The 18533-nt window shown below is 49.7% G+C and overlaps 2 protein-coding genes across 2 annotated transcripts in view; one reads left to right on the forward strand and one right to left on the reverse strand.

The window, feature by feature from the left end:
• Positions 1–18533, reverse strand: part of PAGR1 (PAXIP1 associated glutamate rich protein 1) — a 206110-nt gene that overhangs the window by 178606 nt on the left and 8971 nt on the right. The gene's annotated exons all lie outside the window — the stretch shown is intronic.
• Positions 1–18533, forward strand: part of KIF22 (kinesin family member 22) — a 242721-nt gene that overhangs the window by 159733 nt on the left and 64455 nt on the right. The window contains exons 9-10 of the mRNA XM_078652399.1: positions 7772–7940; positions 17488–17656. Of these exons, the coding sequence (XP_078508525.1) occupies positions 7772–7940; positions 17488–17656 (338 nt within the window). The remainder of the gene's footprint in view (positions 1–7771; positions 7941–17487; positions 17657–18533) is intronic.

Here is an 18533-nt window from a genome sequence, read left to right on the forward strand (position 1 = left end):
TGCATTGTTCGCCTCATCCCCAAGAGTCACACTAGCAATCTACATCAGCAGGACCACCATATATAAAACACATTCATGCTCCCCTCAATCATTTCACAAAATAGGTATTCTATTCTTACTCAGTCTGCCATGGAATCTGTTTTTAGGTCTCGCCTGTCGATGCGCATCGAGCTTGCGAGCCTATTGCGGCTTAAACAACCTTTAACTAAGAAGCAAGGAATCCTGGCGATTCGTTGCAGTGCCCGTGACTTTTAAGCTCAATGCGCATGTGCATTGAGCTTAAAAGCGCGTGCACATCAGTTCCCTCAGCCGCAATCACCGTTTGTTCCCTCAGCCGCATTCCTCCGACACCTTTTGAAGTGAAGCTTAGCTTCACTTCAAAGGCCCCGGCTTCTTCACACCCACATGCCGCTCTCCCCGCTCCGCCCCCTCCCCTGCCCGCCATGTGCATTTCTCCTACACCCCCTCCCCACAGCAATGCCCTCCGTCTGTTTTACAATTTGAAGAGGTGCCTCCTCACATTTCACTTCACTGCCTTCCAACCTCATGGTTGAAACTTTAGTCACCATCTCCTGTTTGTCGTACCCCAAGCAGCGGTGCACGCACTACCAATCCTTCTGTTATTCCACATCTCGCAGCTTACATTCCTTCTCTCTTTCTATTCCTCTCCACGTTTCTGCCTGTTTCACTCTCTCTTCCAACTCTCACCCCCTCTCCATTTACTTACACAAATCTCGCAGATACCCCAAGCAGCGGTGCACGCACTACCAATCCTTCTGTTATGCCACATCTCACAGCTTAGATTCATTCCCTCTTTCTTTTCTTTTCCTATCAACGTTTCTGCCTCTTTCACTCTCTTCCAACTCTCTCCCCCTCTCCATTTACTTACACAAATCTCGCATATACCCCAAGCAGCTGTGCCCGCACTACCAATCCTTCTGTTATGCCACATCTCGCAGCTTAGATTCATTCCCTCTTTCTTTTAACTCTCCACGTTTCTGCCTGTTTCACTCTCTTCCAACTCTCACCCCCCTCTCCATTTACTTACACAAATCTCGCAGATACCCCAAGCAGCGGTGCACGCACTACCAATCCTTCTGTTATGCCACATCTCGCAATCTTCCATCACACACGGAGCTGGTACAGCACAGGCAACGGCAATGCAAGCTTCACTCAAACACGGAGCAGGTACAGCACAGGCAACAGCAGTGCAAGCTTCCCTTACACATGGAACAGGTACAGCACCGACAGCAGCAGTGCAATCTTCCCTCACACATAGATCAGGTACAGCACAGGCGGCAGCAGTGCAAGCTTCCCTCACACACAGAGCAGGTACAGCACAGGCAGCAGCAGTGCAAGCTTCCCTCACACATAGATCAGGTACAGCACAGGCGGCAGCAGTGCAAGCTTCCCTTACACATGGAACAGGTACAGCACCGACAGCAGCAGTGCAAGCTTCCATCACACACGGAGCAGGTATAGCACAGGCAACGGCAATGCAAGCTTCACTCAAACACGGAGCAGGTACAGCACAGGCAACAGCAGTGCAAGCTTCCCTTACACATGGAACAGGTACAGCACCGACAGCAGCAGTGCAAGCTTCCCTCACACATAGATCAGGTACAGCACAGGCGGCAGCAGTGCAAGCTTCCATCACACACGGAGCAGGTACAGCACAGCCAACAGCAGTGCAAGCTTCCCTTACACATGGAACAGGTACAGCACCGACAGCAGCAGTGCAAGCTTCCCTCACACATAGATCAGGTACAGCACAGGCGGCAGCAGTGCAAGCTTCCCTCACACACTGAGCAGGTACAGCACAGCCAACAGCAGTGCAAGCTTCCCTTACACATGGAACAGGTACAGCACCGACAGCAGCAGTGCAAGCTTCCCTCACACATAGATCAGGTACAGCACAGGCGGCAGCAGTGCAAGCTTCCCTCACACATAGATCAGGTACAGCACAGGCGGCAGCAGTGCAAGCTTCCCTCACACATAGATCAGGTACAGCACAGGCGGCAGCAGTGCAAGCTTCCATCACACACGGAGCAGGTACAGCACAGGCAACGGCAATGCAAGCTTCACTCAAACACGGAGCAGGTACAGCACAGCCAACAGCAGTGCAAGCTTCCCTTACACATGGAACAGGTACAGCACCGACAGCAGCAGTGCAAGCTTCCCTTACACACAGAGCAGGTACAGCACAGGCAGCAACAGTGCAAGCTTCCATCACACACGGAGCAGGTACAGCACAGGCAACAGCATTGCAAGCTTCCCTCACACACGGAACAGGTACAGCACAGGCAGCAACAGTGCAAGCTTCCCTTACACACAGAGCAGGTACAGCACAGGCAACAGCAGTGCAAGCTTCCCTTACACATGGAACAGGTACAGCACCGACAGAAGCAGTGCAAGCTTCCCTCACACATAGATCAGGTACAGCACAGGCGGCAGCAGTGCAAGCTTCCCTTACACATGCAACAGGTACAGCACAGGCAACAGCAATGCAAGCTTCCCTCAAACACGGAGCAGGTACAGCACAGGCAGCAGCATTTCAAGCTTCCCTCACACGGAACAGGTACAGCACAGGCAGCAACAGTGTAAGCTTCCCTTACACACACAGCAGGTACAGCACATGCAACAGCAGTGCAAGCTTCCCTCACACACCGTCACACACCCTCAGCTTCACACACCCTCACTCACCCTCACACACACACACATACAACAACAAAAGGAATAATAGAAATAAACTATCCTAATCCACACTCTAACTCCAAGATAGAAATCCTGAGTCCTAATTCACCCTAATAAACTAACAGCCTAATTCACCCTACAAATACACACTCAAGATACGCAACAGAAAGACATCCTAGAAAATAACAACCAAAGTAAAAATACGCGCAATGATGTTTATCAAGCTTCAGGTCACCAAACCAACAATTATTAGGACAAAATAACACCAACAAAAGAACGAAGAAATATCAGTCAGGATGCGAGGACTAGGATGTACAAACACAAAAGTAAAACAGCCTATTTTTAACTTGGGTAATAAACAAGCACTATTCATCCCGTAAATCGAACGGATTAAACACAATTGTCATGAGTTACACAAAAAGCCGTAGGCATATAACAATAGCAGTTCATCACACGGAATTACATCAAATATTAAAAACATATTACGCAACTTGGATTCAGCGCAAACATCAATAAACATTACATAAGTCTCTTAGCTTCACAAAATAACTCGTAATACAATTAATACATTTTAAGTGTACAATATTCATGGCGAAAAGAGTACTTAGAAACTCAATGAACAGCTCTTGTACGTCAAATAACAAACAACTGCTAATAATACATTACATAACACTTTAAGAAAATAAATACATTACATATCGAATAATAAAAACAAGACTTTAATTACACGACATAATAATCATTTCGAAATATTACAAACAAAAAAATACAATGTCAACATTATTAAAAATACACTCCTATTCATTCGTTAACTTAAATATACTATATGTAGTAAATAAAATACTTAATTACATATAAATTACATAAATAACTAAAATAATTACAATCGCTAACAAAATATGTCACTATTTATATAAATACACTCGTAATTATTAACTATTTTATGCATACTATCAATACTACTTTACATTATATTAAAAAAACACGTCGAGGGAATCTCTTACCTATCATACGACGCACCAACAGCACACGTACAGGAACACGCCTTCCGCATCCGGCTATTCTCCATGTTCTGGAGAATTCCACCGATTACGTATGCAAATCGGAACGCGACGTCAAAAACGTCGCGCTCCGATTGGCTAAAAAAAATGTCCATCAAAAAAAATACGTAACGGTAGGGAAAAGAAAAAAATAAACTAGAACGCTAACCTGGTAAATGTAGGTAGCGTTAAGGTGGCGATTTGCGTCAGACATTTTAATAACAAAAAATTTTTTCAACATCAACCCCTCACCCTCTATAACTCTCTATCACCCTCAACACATCACCATCACTCACCCTCACTCACACTCACTCACACTCACCCTCACTTACACTCACCCTCACTCACCCTCACTCACCCTCACTCACCCTCACTCACCCTCACTCACCCTCACTCACCCTCAACCCCTCACCCTCACTCACCCTCACTCACACTCACTCACACTCAACCCCTCACCCTCACTCAGCCTCAAACCCTTACCCTCAATCACCCTCACCCTCACTCAGCCTCAACCCCTCACTCACCCTCAAATCCTCATCCTCACTCACCCTCACTCACTCACCCTCACTCACCCTCACTCACTCACCCTCACTCACCCTCACTCACCCTCACTCACCCTCACTCACCCTCACTCACCCTCACTCACCCTCACTCACCCTCACTCACCCTCACTCACCCTCACTCACCCTCACTCACCCTCACTCACCCTCACCCACCCTCACCCACCCTCACCCACCCTCACCCACCCTCACCCACCCTCACTCACCCTCACTCACCCTCACTCACCCTCACTCACCCTCAACCCTTCACCCTCACTCACCCTCACCCACCCTCAACCCTTCACCCTCACTCACCCTCACTCCTTCTCAACCCTTCACCCTCACTCCTTCTCAACCCTTCACCCTCACTCCTTCTCAACCCTTCACCCTCACTCCTTCTCAACCCTTCACCCTCACTCACCCTCACTCCTTCTCAACCCTTCACCCTCACTCCTTCTCAACCCTTCACCCTCACTCACCCTCACTCCTTCTCAACCCTTCACCCTCACTCCTTCTCAACCCTTCACCCTCACTCCTTCTCAACCCTTCACCCTCACTCCTTCTCAACCCTTCACCCTCACTCACCCTCACTCCTTCTCAACCCTTCACCCTCACTCACCCTCACTCACCCTCACTCACCCTCACTCCTTCTCAACCCTTCACCCTCACTCACCCTCACTCCTTCTCAACCCTTCACCCTCACTCACCCTCACTCCTTCTCAACCCTTCACCCTCACTCCTTCTCAACCCTTCACCCTCACTCACCCTCACTCCTTCTCAACCCTTCACCCTCACTCCTTCTCAACCCTTCACCCTCACTCCTTCTCAACCCTTCACCCTCACTCCTTCTCAACCCTTCACCCTCACTCACCCTCACTCCTTCTCAACCCTTCACCCTCACTCCTTCTCAACCCTTCACCCTCACTCACCCTCACTCCTTCTCAACCCTTCACCCTCACTCACCCTCAACCCCTCACCCTCACTCACCCTCACTCACTCACCCTCACTCACACTCAACCCCTCACCCTCACTCAGCCTCAAACCCTTACCCTCAATCACCCTCACCCTCACTCAGCCTCAACCCCTCACTCACCCTCAAATCCTCACCCTCAAATCCTCACCCTCACTCACCCTCACTCACCCTCACTCACCCTCACTCACCCTCACTCACCCTCACTCACCCTCACTCACCCTCACTCACCCTCACTCACCCTCACTCACCCTCACTCACCCTCACTCACCCTCACTCACCCTCACTCACCCTCACTCACCCTCACTCCTTCTCAACCCTTCACCCTCACTCACCCTCACTCACCCTCACTCCTTCTCAACCCTTCACCCTCACTCACCCTCACTCACCCTCACTCCTTCTCAACCCTTCACCCTCACTCACCCTCACTCACCCTCACTCCTTCTCAACCCTTCACCCTCACTCACCCTCACTCACCCTCACTCACCCTCACTCCTTCTCAACCCTTCACCCTCACTCACCCTCACTCCTTCTCAACCCTTCACCCTCACTCACCCTCACTCCTTCTCACTCCTTCTCAACCCTTCACCCTCACTCAACACTTCACCCTCAACCCCTCCCTCACCCTCACTCACCCTCACTTACCCTCAGCCTCACCCTCACTCACCCCCTCACCCTCACTCAACCCCTCACACTCACTAACCCTCACCCTCAACTCCTCACCCTCACTCACACTCAACTCCTCACCCTCACTCACCCTCTCACCCTCAACCCCTCACCCTCTCACCCTCACTCACCCTCTCACCCTCAACCCCTCACCCTCCCTCAACACCTCACACTCAATCACCCTCCCTCACCCTCACTCACCCTCACTCACCCTCACTCACCCTCACTCACCCTCACTCACCCTCACTCACAACCCCTCACCCACAACCCCTCACCCTCACCCACAACCCCTCACCCTCACTCACAACCCCTCACCCTCACTCACAACCCCTCACCCTCACTCACAACCCCTCACCCTCACTCACCCTCAACACTTCACCCTCACTCACCCTCAACACTTCACCCTCACTCACCCTCAACACTTCACCCTCACTCACCCTCAACACTTCACCCTCAACCCCTCCCTCACCCTCACTCACCCTCACTTACCCTCAGCCTCACCCTCACTCACCCTCAACCCCTCACCCTCACTCAACCCCTCACACTCACTCAACCCCTCACACTCACTAACCCTCACCCTCAACTCCTCACCCTCACCCTCCCTCAACACCTCACACTCAATCACCCTCACTCACACTCAACTCCTCACCCTCACTCACCCTCTCACCCTCAACCCCTCACCCTCACTCACCCTCTCACCCTCACTCACCCTCTCACCCTCAACCCCTCACCCTCCCTCAACACCTCACACTCAATCACCCTCCCTCACACTCACTCACCCTCACTCACCCCCACTCAACACCTCACCCTCACTCACCCTAAACCCCTCACCCTCACCCCCTTACCCTCACCCCCTTACCCTCAATCACCCTCACCCCCTTACCCTCAATCACCCTCACCCTCACCCCCTTACCCTCAATCACCCTCACCCCCTTACCCTCAATCACCCTCACCCTCACCAATAACTACAACTTTTCTAATGCGATACTTATTGCATTCCAACCCCACTCATCCACGCAACGCCACTCGCACGCAACGCCACTCGCACGCAACGCCACTCGCACGCAACGCCACTCGCACGCAACGCCACTCGCACGCAACGCCACTCGCACGCAACGCCACTCGCACGCAACGCCACTCGCACGCAACGCCACTCGCACGCAACGCCACTCGCACGCAACGCCACTCGCACGCAACGCCACTCGCACGCAACGCCACTCGCACGCAACGCCACTCGCACGCAACGCCACTCGCACGCAACGCCACTCGCACGCAACGCCACTCGCACGCAACGCCGCTCGCAACGCCGCTCGCACCGCCGCAACGCCGCTCGCACCGCCGCAACGCCGCTCGCAACGCCACTCGCACGCAACGCCACTCGCACGCAACGCCACTCGCACGCAACGCCACTCGCACGCAACGCCACTCGCACGCAACGCCACTCGCACGCAACGCCACTCGCACGCAACGCCACTCGCACGCAACGCCACTCGCACGCAACGCCACTCGCACGCAACGCCACTCTTCCATTTGCAAAAAGAAAAATGTCTAACTATTCTATTGCGAGACCTATGGCATTTCCAATGCTTGTTTTAATTTCTGATGCACATAAAATCAAAAAGTATTGGGGCGTATACTAGGGATCATTCAGTGGATGTCCCAGTTCTTCCACAGACTGTATTCTAAAGAAGTGAGCTATTAGGACTTTTACACCAGCAGTCTTTGATTCCCCTTACTGGGATACAAAGGAGTTGCATGGTGAGGGGAGCATGGTCTTCCCCACCTGGCCGCTAGTAATTAAATTTGCCCTATAGTTTCGTAGTTTTTATTATTGAAGCTAATTTTCGCATTTTTCCTTCCAGCACTTATTTGAAGACTGAAGGTCTGGACTCTGCTGTGGTGGAGAGGCTGCTGAACCTGGAAAAGATGCTCATGAAGAAAGGGCTTAAGGGCATCCCACTTCCTAGCACCCCAAAACAGGAGCGCCTAGATCTTATGAAGAAAGTAGAGGAGAGCCAGCTTGAAATACAGGTAATGGATGCTATTTTATCTACTACTCAGTAGATCTTTACAGGAAACAATAGCATGACTCTGCTGGTGGTAATGAGGCCATTTTACAGTTGAAAATTCTTCATAAGCAGGTTGTTCAGTGAAGCGTGTTCCATTCTAGTCTAATGCTCTTATAGATTGTTTTTAATGGTAATATTGAATCGCTAGAACTAGAGTTGTATACGTTTTATATAGGCAATTTCTTTCCCTTCAAGTCACCAAATTCCTCAAGTGTATTCTTATGGTACTGCGGAAAAACTCTTACTACCCAGTGGCAACAAGCACTGGGTAAATATCCATTTCTTTGCATAACCATGCACAATCCTCCCCAATCCAGCTCATCTCCTCGTTGAATGAATCTGTCTGTCCCCTGGTGGTCGCTAGTAGGTAGTTATAGTTAGGACCTGATTTCTATTAAAAAGCTGTTTTTGATTAGCCAATAACTAACGTTTGAATCGTCACAATTTCCAAAACTATTTTGACGCTCACTTCAGTGTCTTAAATTTCGGGGTGATCCGTCCAGCAGGGGCTGAGAAAGTGGGTCCCAAAATGCCCTTTATCCATGTTGGTCCTGGGGCCATACTTTTATGCACGTGAGCAGCTCCCTGGTTAGCCAGCTGGAACCGTGGGGCCTCCCCCACCGTCGAGAGGCGAAGCCCTGGGGAATGAGGTCCCCAAGGCAAAAAATGGCCCGGGATGGAGGCCACGTGGCCCACACTCACTTTAAAAAATAAGAGACCTGGCCAGGCCCTGAGGAGGCCTCACAGCGCAATACTAGTTGGGGTATAAAGTCCCTCTAGAGACCTTGGGGGCAAAAAATCTCTCCTAGGACCACCTGTAAGTCCAAGCAGTGGAATTCCTGAGAGCTTGTCAGAGGCCCAGCCCCAATTCTCAACCACTCTGCAAACATGACTGCTAGTTAAACCTTAAACATTCACTAAAAATAAAAACAAAGGTTATAGGGACATCATAGTTGGTCAGATTTTAGCCATAAAAAAACCATAGTAATTCAGCAGTTATAGATACTAGAGTTAACTAACTTGTGTCCCTGCAATGCACGTCTTATGACCTGGTCCGTGACATCATCCACAGCGTCTTTGACCCACTCAGACGCCTAAGGAATCTTTTATACACCCACTGCCACACAACCATTCACAGAGCCATACCAGTACTTGCACACCTACTCGCTGATTCCTAGATGTACAAACCCATCCAATTGCTCACCCATTCTGCCACTCATACACCCACCCAGCCTTTGACCTATCCACTGATACAAGCACTCAGTCAGCCATAGAATTAGTCACACATCTAGACACTCACCCATACTGTCAATCACACAGCCACCTTCTCACCTAAATGGTTACACACTGACACCCTCTTACTCATACAAATTGTAACACATACATTTGGTGACATAGGCACGCACCCATAGCCACTCATTTTCACTCGCGCATAGTCACTCATATACCCAGTCTCATCTGTTGCCTTTCACATACCCAGTTACTCACCCAAAATGACATGCACTCAATCACCGACAGCCATACAGACACACACCAATAGACACTCACCCATACAGCTTCTGAGAGATGCACTCAGTTACCCCATACAGCCACAAACTCGCCCCTCACTCATCCATACAAGCAGTCTCACACACGTAATCCTAGTTAGTCAGACAACCAATCATCCATTTAGCCATTCATGTACCCACTAACACGATTCGTACACCCACTTAGACATCAACTGACAGACAGATGCTCATTTACACAATGTCACTCACCTATACATTCACTGAGACCTAATCACTCCTAGAGTCAGTTATGCACCCTCAGTCATTCATACAGACACTCATGCACCCACTGAGTCACCAATACACCTTAGTATATATGTGTTCGAGGCATGTGGGCTGCTGAATTCATATCTATAGCATAGATCGCCGCCTAGTGTTGGGTCCGGATGATTGCACATTGTTGTCCTGGAAGAGTCTTCGAAGTATCACGAGATAGGTGGCTCCTCCCCTGGACTACAGTGCGCATGGGCATCGACTCCATCCCCTGATTGTTTTTTTCCGCCATTGGGTTCGGATGTATATTCATTATCTCCAGTTCGGAATCGATATAGACTTTTCTTAAGGCCTAAAGGCCTTTTCCTGTACCGTCGGTATTGTTTTGCGCTCTGTGCCCAGCTCTGCTCCAGCTCAGTTCCCGAGTCGGACATCCCGAGGAGTCGCGTGGCTCTTCGGTGCTCGAGGCCCAGTCAACGCAACAAGACTTTCGACGACACATCATGGAACGCAGCCCGTTCAAGAAATGTCCCATGTGGATCGAAGTATCCCCACATAGACGTCCACCCGGTGTGCAACAAGTGCCTGTCGCCAGACCACGATGAAGCCAACTGTATGGCTTGTTCCCGGTTTCGACTGAAGACGATTCGACTTCGGCGCGCCTGGAGGCCCAGCAGTCTGCCCCGGCACCGGTGGACATCTTCGAGAGAGAAGAAGCAGACGAACAAGAAGTTCATATGCAGATTTCACCTCCAGCGGAGGAGTAAGACTACGACGCAGACGTCGAAGCGCTCGATGCAGAAGAAGTCGTCGACTAGGTAGGAAACGACTATGGGGCCATGGAAGATGGCTCAGGCGAAGAGCTATGCCCCGTTCGAACAATCACTAAGGCTCAGGTCGCGGGATCGCCACACGGCCTTACCCAAGACCTTACACCCAGATCCACGGCCTCGCCTACGGGTCCGGCTACGGACACTTCTGCGGAGCTGCCGTTGGTCAAAACGAAACCGAAAGTGAAACCTTCGGTGTCGACAAACAAAAGTGATGGAGACGCCGTCGAAACAGAAGACGTCTGTCCCACTGGCCGCCTCCTCGTCTTCCGATATGTCGGGGCAGCCGAAGAAGGCTGTCGACCCGGTGAAGTCGACCAAAGGCGTCGAGCCAAAGTCTGTCAAGGGCGCAAAATCGATCAAGGGCGTCGAGCCAAAGACTGGGGCCCCAAACCCAGGAGTCAAGGCCGCCGACCCGAAGTCGGCGCCGAAGGCCGTCGACACGGAAGGACGACACGGCGCACCTAAAAAAGCTGCTCCTGTACCTCGGCCGGAGAAGACCAAGACATCGACGCTCGAGTCTTCACACGCTGGTGGACCGAGGACATCTGTCGGGTCGACGAAACCGTCCGCTTACTTTACGAAGCAGGTGTCAGACTCACTGCAACGCATCAAAAACAAGGCTTCCGCGGTCGATCCGAAGGATGCTTCCACCCCGAAGCAGGCTGCCAAAACGCCAGTCTTCAACGCCACTCCTGTTTACGTTGCCGCCGAAGGTGGCACCGAAGGCCTTCGCACCAAGGTCTGTCGCCAACACACCTGTGCAAGGGTCTGCAGAGTCGAAGCCTTCTCAGCAGCTTGGGAGCTTGAAGCATAGATGACCCTTGATGGAGGAACAGTTGGAACACTTTATCGACACCGGTAAACTTACCCTCTACAAGAGAAAGATCACGGCGACACAGCCTTTGGAGTCCTACACGATTCCTTTGAAGCGCAAGAAGCCTTCTACGGATTCCCCGGTTCTGGTTGAGCCACTTGCTCCACGGACTCCAAGAGTTGCTACACCCTCACCCACTTCAGATGTGGAGGCTGGGGAAGGTGATGACGGGGAGTAACTTTCCTGCCAACACTGATCCTGAGGATCACCAGGACTCTTGGGCAGATGCAGGGGAACCAGGGGATCCGCAAACTGCCCCAGACACTCAGGTGTACAATGTCAAAACCTCTCCTACTGAGGATTCTGTGGCATTTAATGCTCTAATTGAGAGGGCGGCTAAAAACCACAACGTCCAGCTGCACGCTGACCCTATTGACGTGCACTTCCTTTTTGATACCTTTTCCACGGCAGAAAAGACTGTCCACACTCCCAATGTTGAAAGGGGTTCTGAAACATGCTGCAGACATCTTTAAAGAACCCACACGTGCCAGGGTGATCAACCCTAGAATTGAGAAATATAAGCCGGCACCTGGCGACCCTACCTACATCAAGGGCCAGTTGCCATTGGACTCTCTGGTCATTTCTAATGCCCGGAAGAGGGCGAATTCGCAAACCACTGGTGATGCTCCTCCCCCTGACAAGGAATCTAAAGTGCTGGAGGCATCGGGGAAGAGGGTGGCGGCTCATGCAGCCAATATCTGGCGTATCTCAAACACTCAGGCACTCTTGGCCAGATATGACAGGGCGCTCTGACACACTAGAGACCCTGTTACAACATCTACCAGATCAGTATAAAGAGGCGGCGGAGATGCTCATTCAAGAAGGGAAGCTCATCTCCAACGCTTCTATTAAATGTGCACTGGACGTGGCGGACACCGCGGCCAGGGCCATTAACACCAGTGTGATGAGATGTCCGGCATGGCTCAGAATCTCCGGTTTCAAGCCAGAGATACAAACCACCATCCTCAATCAGCCGGTAAACCCTGCTAGGTTATTTGGTCCTGAGGTGGATACCACACTGGAAAAAATAAAGGATACCGAGACTGCAAAGTCCATGGGAGCTCTCCAGTCCCAACAGTTATGGGGCAGTACTTTTCGTCGCTCAGGCAAAGGTGTTTCCAGAGGCCAGATGTCCCAGCAAACGCAATACACTAAAGGCGGGGCGCAGTCCTCTTGCACCGAGCAGAGTAGAGGCGGCTATCGGGGCAACAGTGCCAAGGGCAGAGGCCGTGGAAATAACTCCCGTTCCTCTGCCACCAACAAACAGTGACGCCCTGCCACTGCCCCCGACCATACCACACCTGTCGGGGGGAGACTCCAGCAGTTCCTGCCAGTCTGGAAATCCATCACCACAGACAGGTGGGTCAGGAAACTTATCCAGTTCGGTTATTGTCTGGAGTTAACATCCACTCCACCCAACATGCCACCAAAACACCGTCCTATGTCCACAGAGCATTTGCACTTATTGCAGCAGGAGCTACTTGTCATGCTGCAAAAAGGGGCAATCGACCTCGTGCCGGTGGAGAAAGAAGGCACAGGAGTGTATTCCCTGTACTTCTTGATCCCAAAGAAGGACGGGTCCCTCAGACCCATACTGGACCTCAGACCCCTAAACCAGTATATTCTCTCAGAACACTTTCACATGCTGACGCTGCAGCAAGTTCTTCGGTTGCTCAACCAGGGAGACTTCCTCGCAACCTTGGATCTCAAGGATGCATATTTTCACATTCCACTACATCCATCACACCGAAAATACCTCAGATTCACCATTCAGGGTCGGCATTATCAGTTCAAGGTCCTACCTTTCAGAGTGACCACGGCGCCCAGGGTGTTCACAAAATGCCTGGCGACAGTGGCTGCGCACCTCAGGAGGCAGAAGGTTCACGTTTACCCTTATCTGGACGACTGGCTTGTCCAAGCAAAGTCGGCCCAGCTGTGCGCCGCCAACAAGTCCCACACCATTCACCTTCTTCACAATCTGGGATTCTCACTAAATTATCCCAAATCGCACCTTCAGCCAGCCCACGTGCGGCAGTATCTGGGCGCGACGATGGATACTCTGGCAGCCACGGCTCAGCCGAATTCTGTGAGGATCGACAGCATTCAGTCGCTCATCCAGAAGTTCAGACCGCAACACTCGCTTCCAGCAAGAGTGTTCATGCAGTTGATAGGCATGATGGCCTCCTGCATCTTCATAGTCCCGCACGCAAGGCTACATATGCGTCCGCTTCAAGAGTGCTTGGCACGTCAGTGGAGTCAGGCTCACGGACAGTTACAAAACCTAGTGTTTGTGACCGGTCGGGCATACAACTCTGCATTGGTGGAATCCACACAACCTTTGCAAGGGCCGACAGTTCCAGGAGCCTGTGCCACAAATTATCCTGACGACGGACGCATCTCTCCAGGGTTGAAGAGCTCATGTACTCTACTACACGGTGCAGGGACTATGGACAACGCAGCAAAAGAAGATGCACATCAACTACCTAGAACTGATGGCAATCTTCATGGCACTAAAAGCATTCAAAGTACATCTGTGCAACAAGGTCGTGTTGATCCGGACGGACAACATGACAGCCATGTACTACGTTCAGAGGCAGGGAGGTACACACTCTCCACAGTTGTCTCATCTGGCTCAGAGCATGTGGAAGTGGGCCATTCAAAGGAACATCTTCCTCATGGCGGAACACCTCCCGGGCAAGGACAATCAGATGGCGGATCTGCTCAGCAGGTACAGACACCAAATGCACGAGTGGGAGATACATCCATCAGTACTCCACCTGTACTTCCAGCAGTGGGGTCATCCACAGATAGACCTGTTTGCCACAAGAGAAAACGCAAAATGCCAACACTTTGCCGCCAGGTTCCCTCACCCACAGTTGCAGGGCAATGCGAATATGGATGAACTGGTCAGGCAGATTTGCGTACGCTTTTCCCCCAGCACCTCTCATACCGCTGGTGGCACGAAAGCTAAAGCAACACTCTGACACTCATCCTGGCTGCTCCAACGTGGGCACGCCAACCATGGTACACCACGATTCTAGAACTCTCCGTGGTACCGCATCAAAGGCTGCACCTCACGCCCAGACTTTTGACGCAGAGCCATGGCGACATTCAGCACCCAGACCCGCAACAGCTCAACCTGGCGATCTGGCTCCTGAAGTCTTAGAATTTGGCTACCTTAACTTGCCTCCCGACTGCATGGATATCATACGGGAGGCAAGAAAGCCCACCACCAGAGCTTGCTATGCAGCAAAATGGAAGCGGTTTGTCATTTACTGTACAGAACACATCAACCCGCTAGATGCATCCACTCACAACATCATCTGTTATTTGTTACATCTTTACAAATGCAAGCTGGCATATGCTTCCATTCGGATACACTTATCCGCCATAGCAGCTTATCTCCAAAACAGGCAGCATCTCTCCGTTTTCAGAGTGCCTGCCATTAAAGCCTTCCTAGAAGGACTGAAACGGGTCATCCCTCCCAGGACCCCGCCAGCTCGTGTATGGAACCTTAATGTGGTCCTCGCCAGGCTGATGGGCCCACCTTTTGAGCCTCTGCATTCATGCGAGGTTCCGTTTTTAACATGGAAAGTGGCTTTTCTAATAGCCATTACGTCTCTGCGACGTGTTAGTGAGCTCCAGGCGCTCACTGTACAAGAGCCATTCATACAAATTCACTCGAACAGGGTGGTGCTGCGAACTAACCCTAAATTTCTTCCTAAGGTGGTTTCACATTTCCATGTCAATCAGACCATTGAACTGCCCTCGTTCTTTCAAAACCCAGAGACAGTAGCCGAAAGAATGCTCCACACTCTTGACGTCAAACGAGCTTTGATGTACTACATCGATGGGGCCAAGGATTTTAGGAAAACACAACTTTGTTGCCTTTTCGGCCCAGCACAAAGGCAACCCCATTTGCAAAGCAGGTATAGCCAGGTGGATCGTTAAGTGTATTCAAATTTGCTATCACAAGGCTAAGCGCACTTTAACGGTCCCCCCAGAGCCCACTCCACCCGCAAGTTGGGAGCCTCCATGGCTTTCCTTGGTAATATCCCTTTGGAAGACATTTGTAGAGCAGCCACATGGTCTACACCACACACATTTACTAAACACTACTGTGTAGATGTGCACTCCAAGCAGCTGTAGGGCAGGCTGTTCTTAAGACACTTTTTCAAACGTCTGCAGCTGGCACAGGTGGCCGCCGTTAATGAAGGGACTGCTATATATTCTATAGATATGAATTCAGCAGCCCACATGCCTCGAACTGAATATGCTACTTACCAGTATGCATCTGTTCTTGGCATGTAGGGCTGCTGACATTCATATCGCCCGCCCTCCTCCCTGGCGCCTGTAGCGGCTGCAGAATTCAAACTTACTCTTAGCATGGTCATCGCTCACACTGTTACACTCCATCTTCGCCACAATGGCTAAAAACAATCTGGGGATGGAGTTGATGCCCATGCTCACTGTAGTCCAGGGGAGGAGCCACCTATCTCGTGATACTTCGAAGACTCTTCCAGGACAACAATGTGCAATCATCCGGACCCAACACTAGGCGGCGATCTATGCTATAGATAGGAATGTCAGCAGCCCTACATGCCAAGAACAGATGCATACTGGTAAGTAGCATATTCATTAACACACATACTTTTTAAACAGTCACTGAATGATGTCGTCATTGTCATCCGTGCATTGCGGGGGTGAGTTATAGTTTTCTTGAGTAACTAGAACGGATGAATGCACCTGATTTTGTAGGAGGAACCTCTGACCCTATCTAGAACGTCCCTGTAAACTTTGCTTTTTAAGTGAATTTCATTCTATTTGTTTACTATAACGTCCTTGTAAACTTTGGTTTTTCTCAGTGATCTATTAAATGAGATGAGCTGAATTGGCGCGCAATTTCAGATGGTGCTACTCTCTAGCAGTCATGTGGCCAAAGCAATTTTGATAATTTGAACTACAAAACCATGCACAAAACACAATCATGTGCCGAATGCATTTGATATATTTAAATTAATTCAGTTTGGGGAAAAACGCAGAAACTCAAATTTTCATTGGGAAGATGGAAGCTTTTTTAAATTAAACTTGGGCTGCCCACCACCCATGCTACATAATCTGTTTGGTTTGTGGGAGAAGTACAAGTGCACCAATCTGATTATACCAACGTTTTTTTTTATTTTAAATTTCTTCCCATTTACAGGACGTTTTTCCAATTTTTCTAATTTGCTTCTTTGTTTATTCACACTTAATGTTTAATTTTCTAAACCGTGGACCCCCTGATTAGGTATTGTGGCCCTCCAGGGACCATAGGTAATAAAAAATGCCCTAGTGGCTTTGTTGTGAAATTATTTTGGGCCAGGGTATTGTGCAAAACAGCTATGACTAGATTTTCGCTAAGGGCGCCACCTTCTTGTTCCTACCCCTTTCTTAACAGCTGTGAAATTTGAACTGAGGTTCAGAATAGGTAAAAGCAGGATAGTTACCTTTATGATGACTATTGCTCTGTTTTTGGTTCTTTTCCTAATATCGGGTTGATGGATTTCCCTCTGACTTGAGCTATTTATTTCAAATTGAAGGGGCTAGTGAGGAAGCGCATCTGTGCAGGGATTGTGTGCGCGCTGTACATGTACAATATGGTACCAAAGCTCAAAGTTCTGTACTTAAACCGCTACAGCCTGAATTTCTGGTCTCCCTATTGTCTGAGGGATAGGGTGGTGCAAGGTGCCATTTGTACTGTAGTATTGGCAACTACTTTCTCCTACTGTGAAGGTTTAGTAACTGCCTCACTTTGAGTGATATGGACAGATTTGTGAGAGCTTTGATAATTGGTGGACCTCGACTACTGATGGGTTAATGTCTAATGACTTAATAGTGATAGCTGTGTAGGAGTGGCATTCGCCCAGTATAATTCAAAATCCGTTTTAAAAGACTTCCAAAGAGATGCTTAATGGCTTTATTGCTTCAAGGATGCATGATTCATGACTGTCTCCTCATCTCTATATTCTTTATTCTTTTCCATACCCTCTTTTCAATCTTCAGGAACTTAAAGAACAAAAGAAGAAATTAGAGGCTGCATTTGCTACAGAAAGCAGTTTAAACAAGTCCGAAGATTCAGAAAACTTTGAAAACATTTTTCAGTCGAAACTTAGGCCACTTCAGCGCAAGGCTGTCTTACAGCGGAAACAGGCAATTGTTCAGCCCTTGCAAGGTGAGAAATTGATTCTCCGTAGCAGTCTGGTTGGATACTTATGCCTAGCTAGTTTGACTCTGCTGACAAAGTAATCTATCCCTTGGTGGGTTGTGTGAGATTTTGTCTTGGAGTTTGGTGCTTTTTGCTTCTGGAGCAAATGGCTTCTAGTTTATGTACCCATTTTATGCTTGACCATCTCCTAGACTGTAGTATCCAAAGTATTGAAGTGTTTATTGTACAGCAGAACCTGCTTAACTTTCCAACACATTATACTTTAATATTTAATTGTTTGGCCTTTATACAGTTTGTGTGCAAAGCGATTTAAGTGGCTGCCCAAATATTTTGATTTCTGATGGATAGATCTGCTAGTGGATTCCTCACCTGTTGAATATCCCCTTGCGCAGCAGCCAATCGGAAACTTTTTTAGCTCTCGACGCCGGCGAGGTCATGAACGACGTCACAGAGGGTACGACTCCGCTCGCGACCCCGCTGACGTCACTGGATCCATAATAGGGCCTAGTCGGTGTGATGACGTTAGTTCGCTTTTTTCCGCGCCGGCGACGCCAACGGTTTCTTTGGGACTCTCCGTAGTAACTTTGTATTTCTTGCTGTTCATCTGTTCCTCTTGATTCTTTCGACCATGTCATACAGAGTGGACTAGATACAGCTGACTCTGTGGCAAGGATTATGGGTTCTGCAGTGGCTACGAGAAGGGGTGCTTGGTTGAAGTCTACAGACTTCAACAGATGTGGAAGCTACTTTGTTGGACTTACCATTCGATGGTTCAGGACTATTTGGTAAGACGGACGCTGCTCTAGAGAGGTTTAAGGATAGCAAAGCTATGGCAAAATCACTTGGCTTACAAGCTCAGCCTAGAGGTTATTTTTGTAAATAC

Source organism: Lissotriton helveticus, chromosome 7, assembly GCF_964261635.1.
Source record: "Lissotriton helveticus chromosome 7, aLisHel1.1, whole genome shotgun sequence".
In the NCBI taxonomy this organism is placed as follows: domain Eukaryota; kingdom Metazoa; phylum Chordata; class Amphibia; order Caudata; family Salamandridae; genus Lissotriton; species Lissotriton helveticus.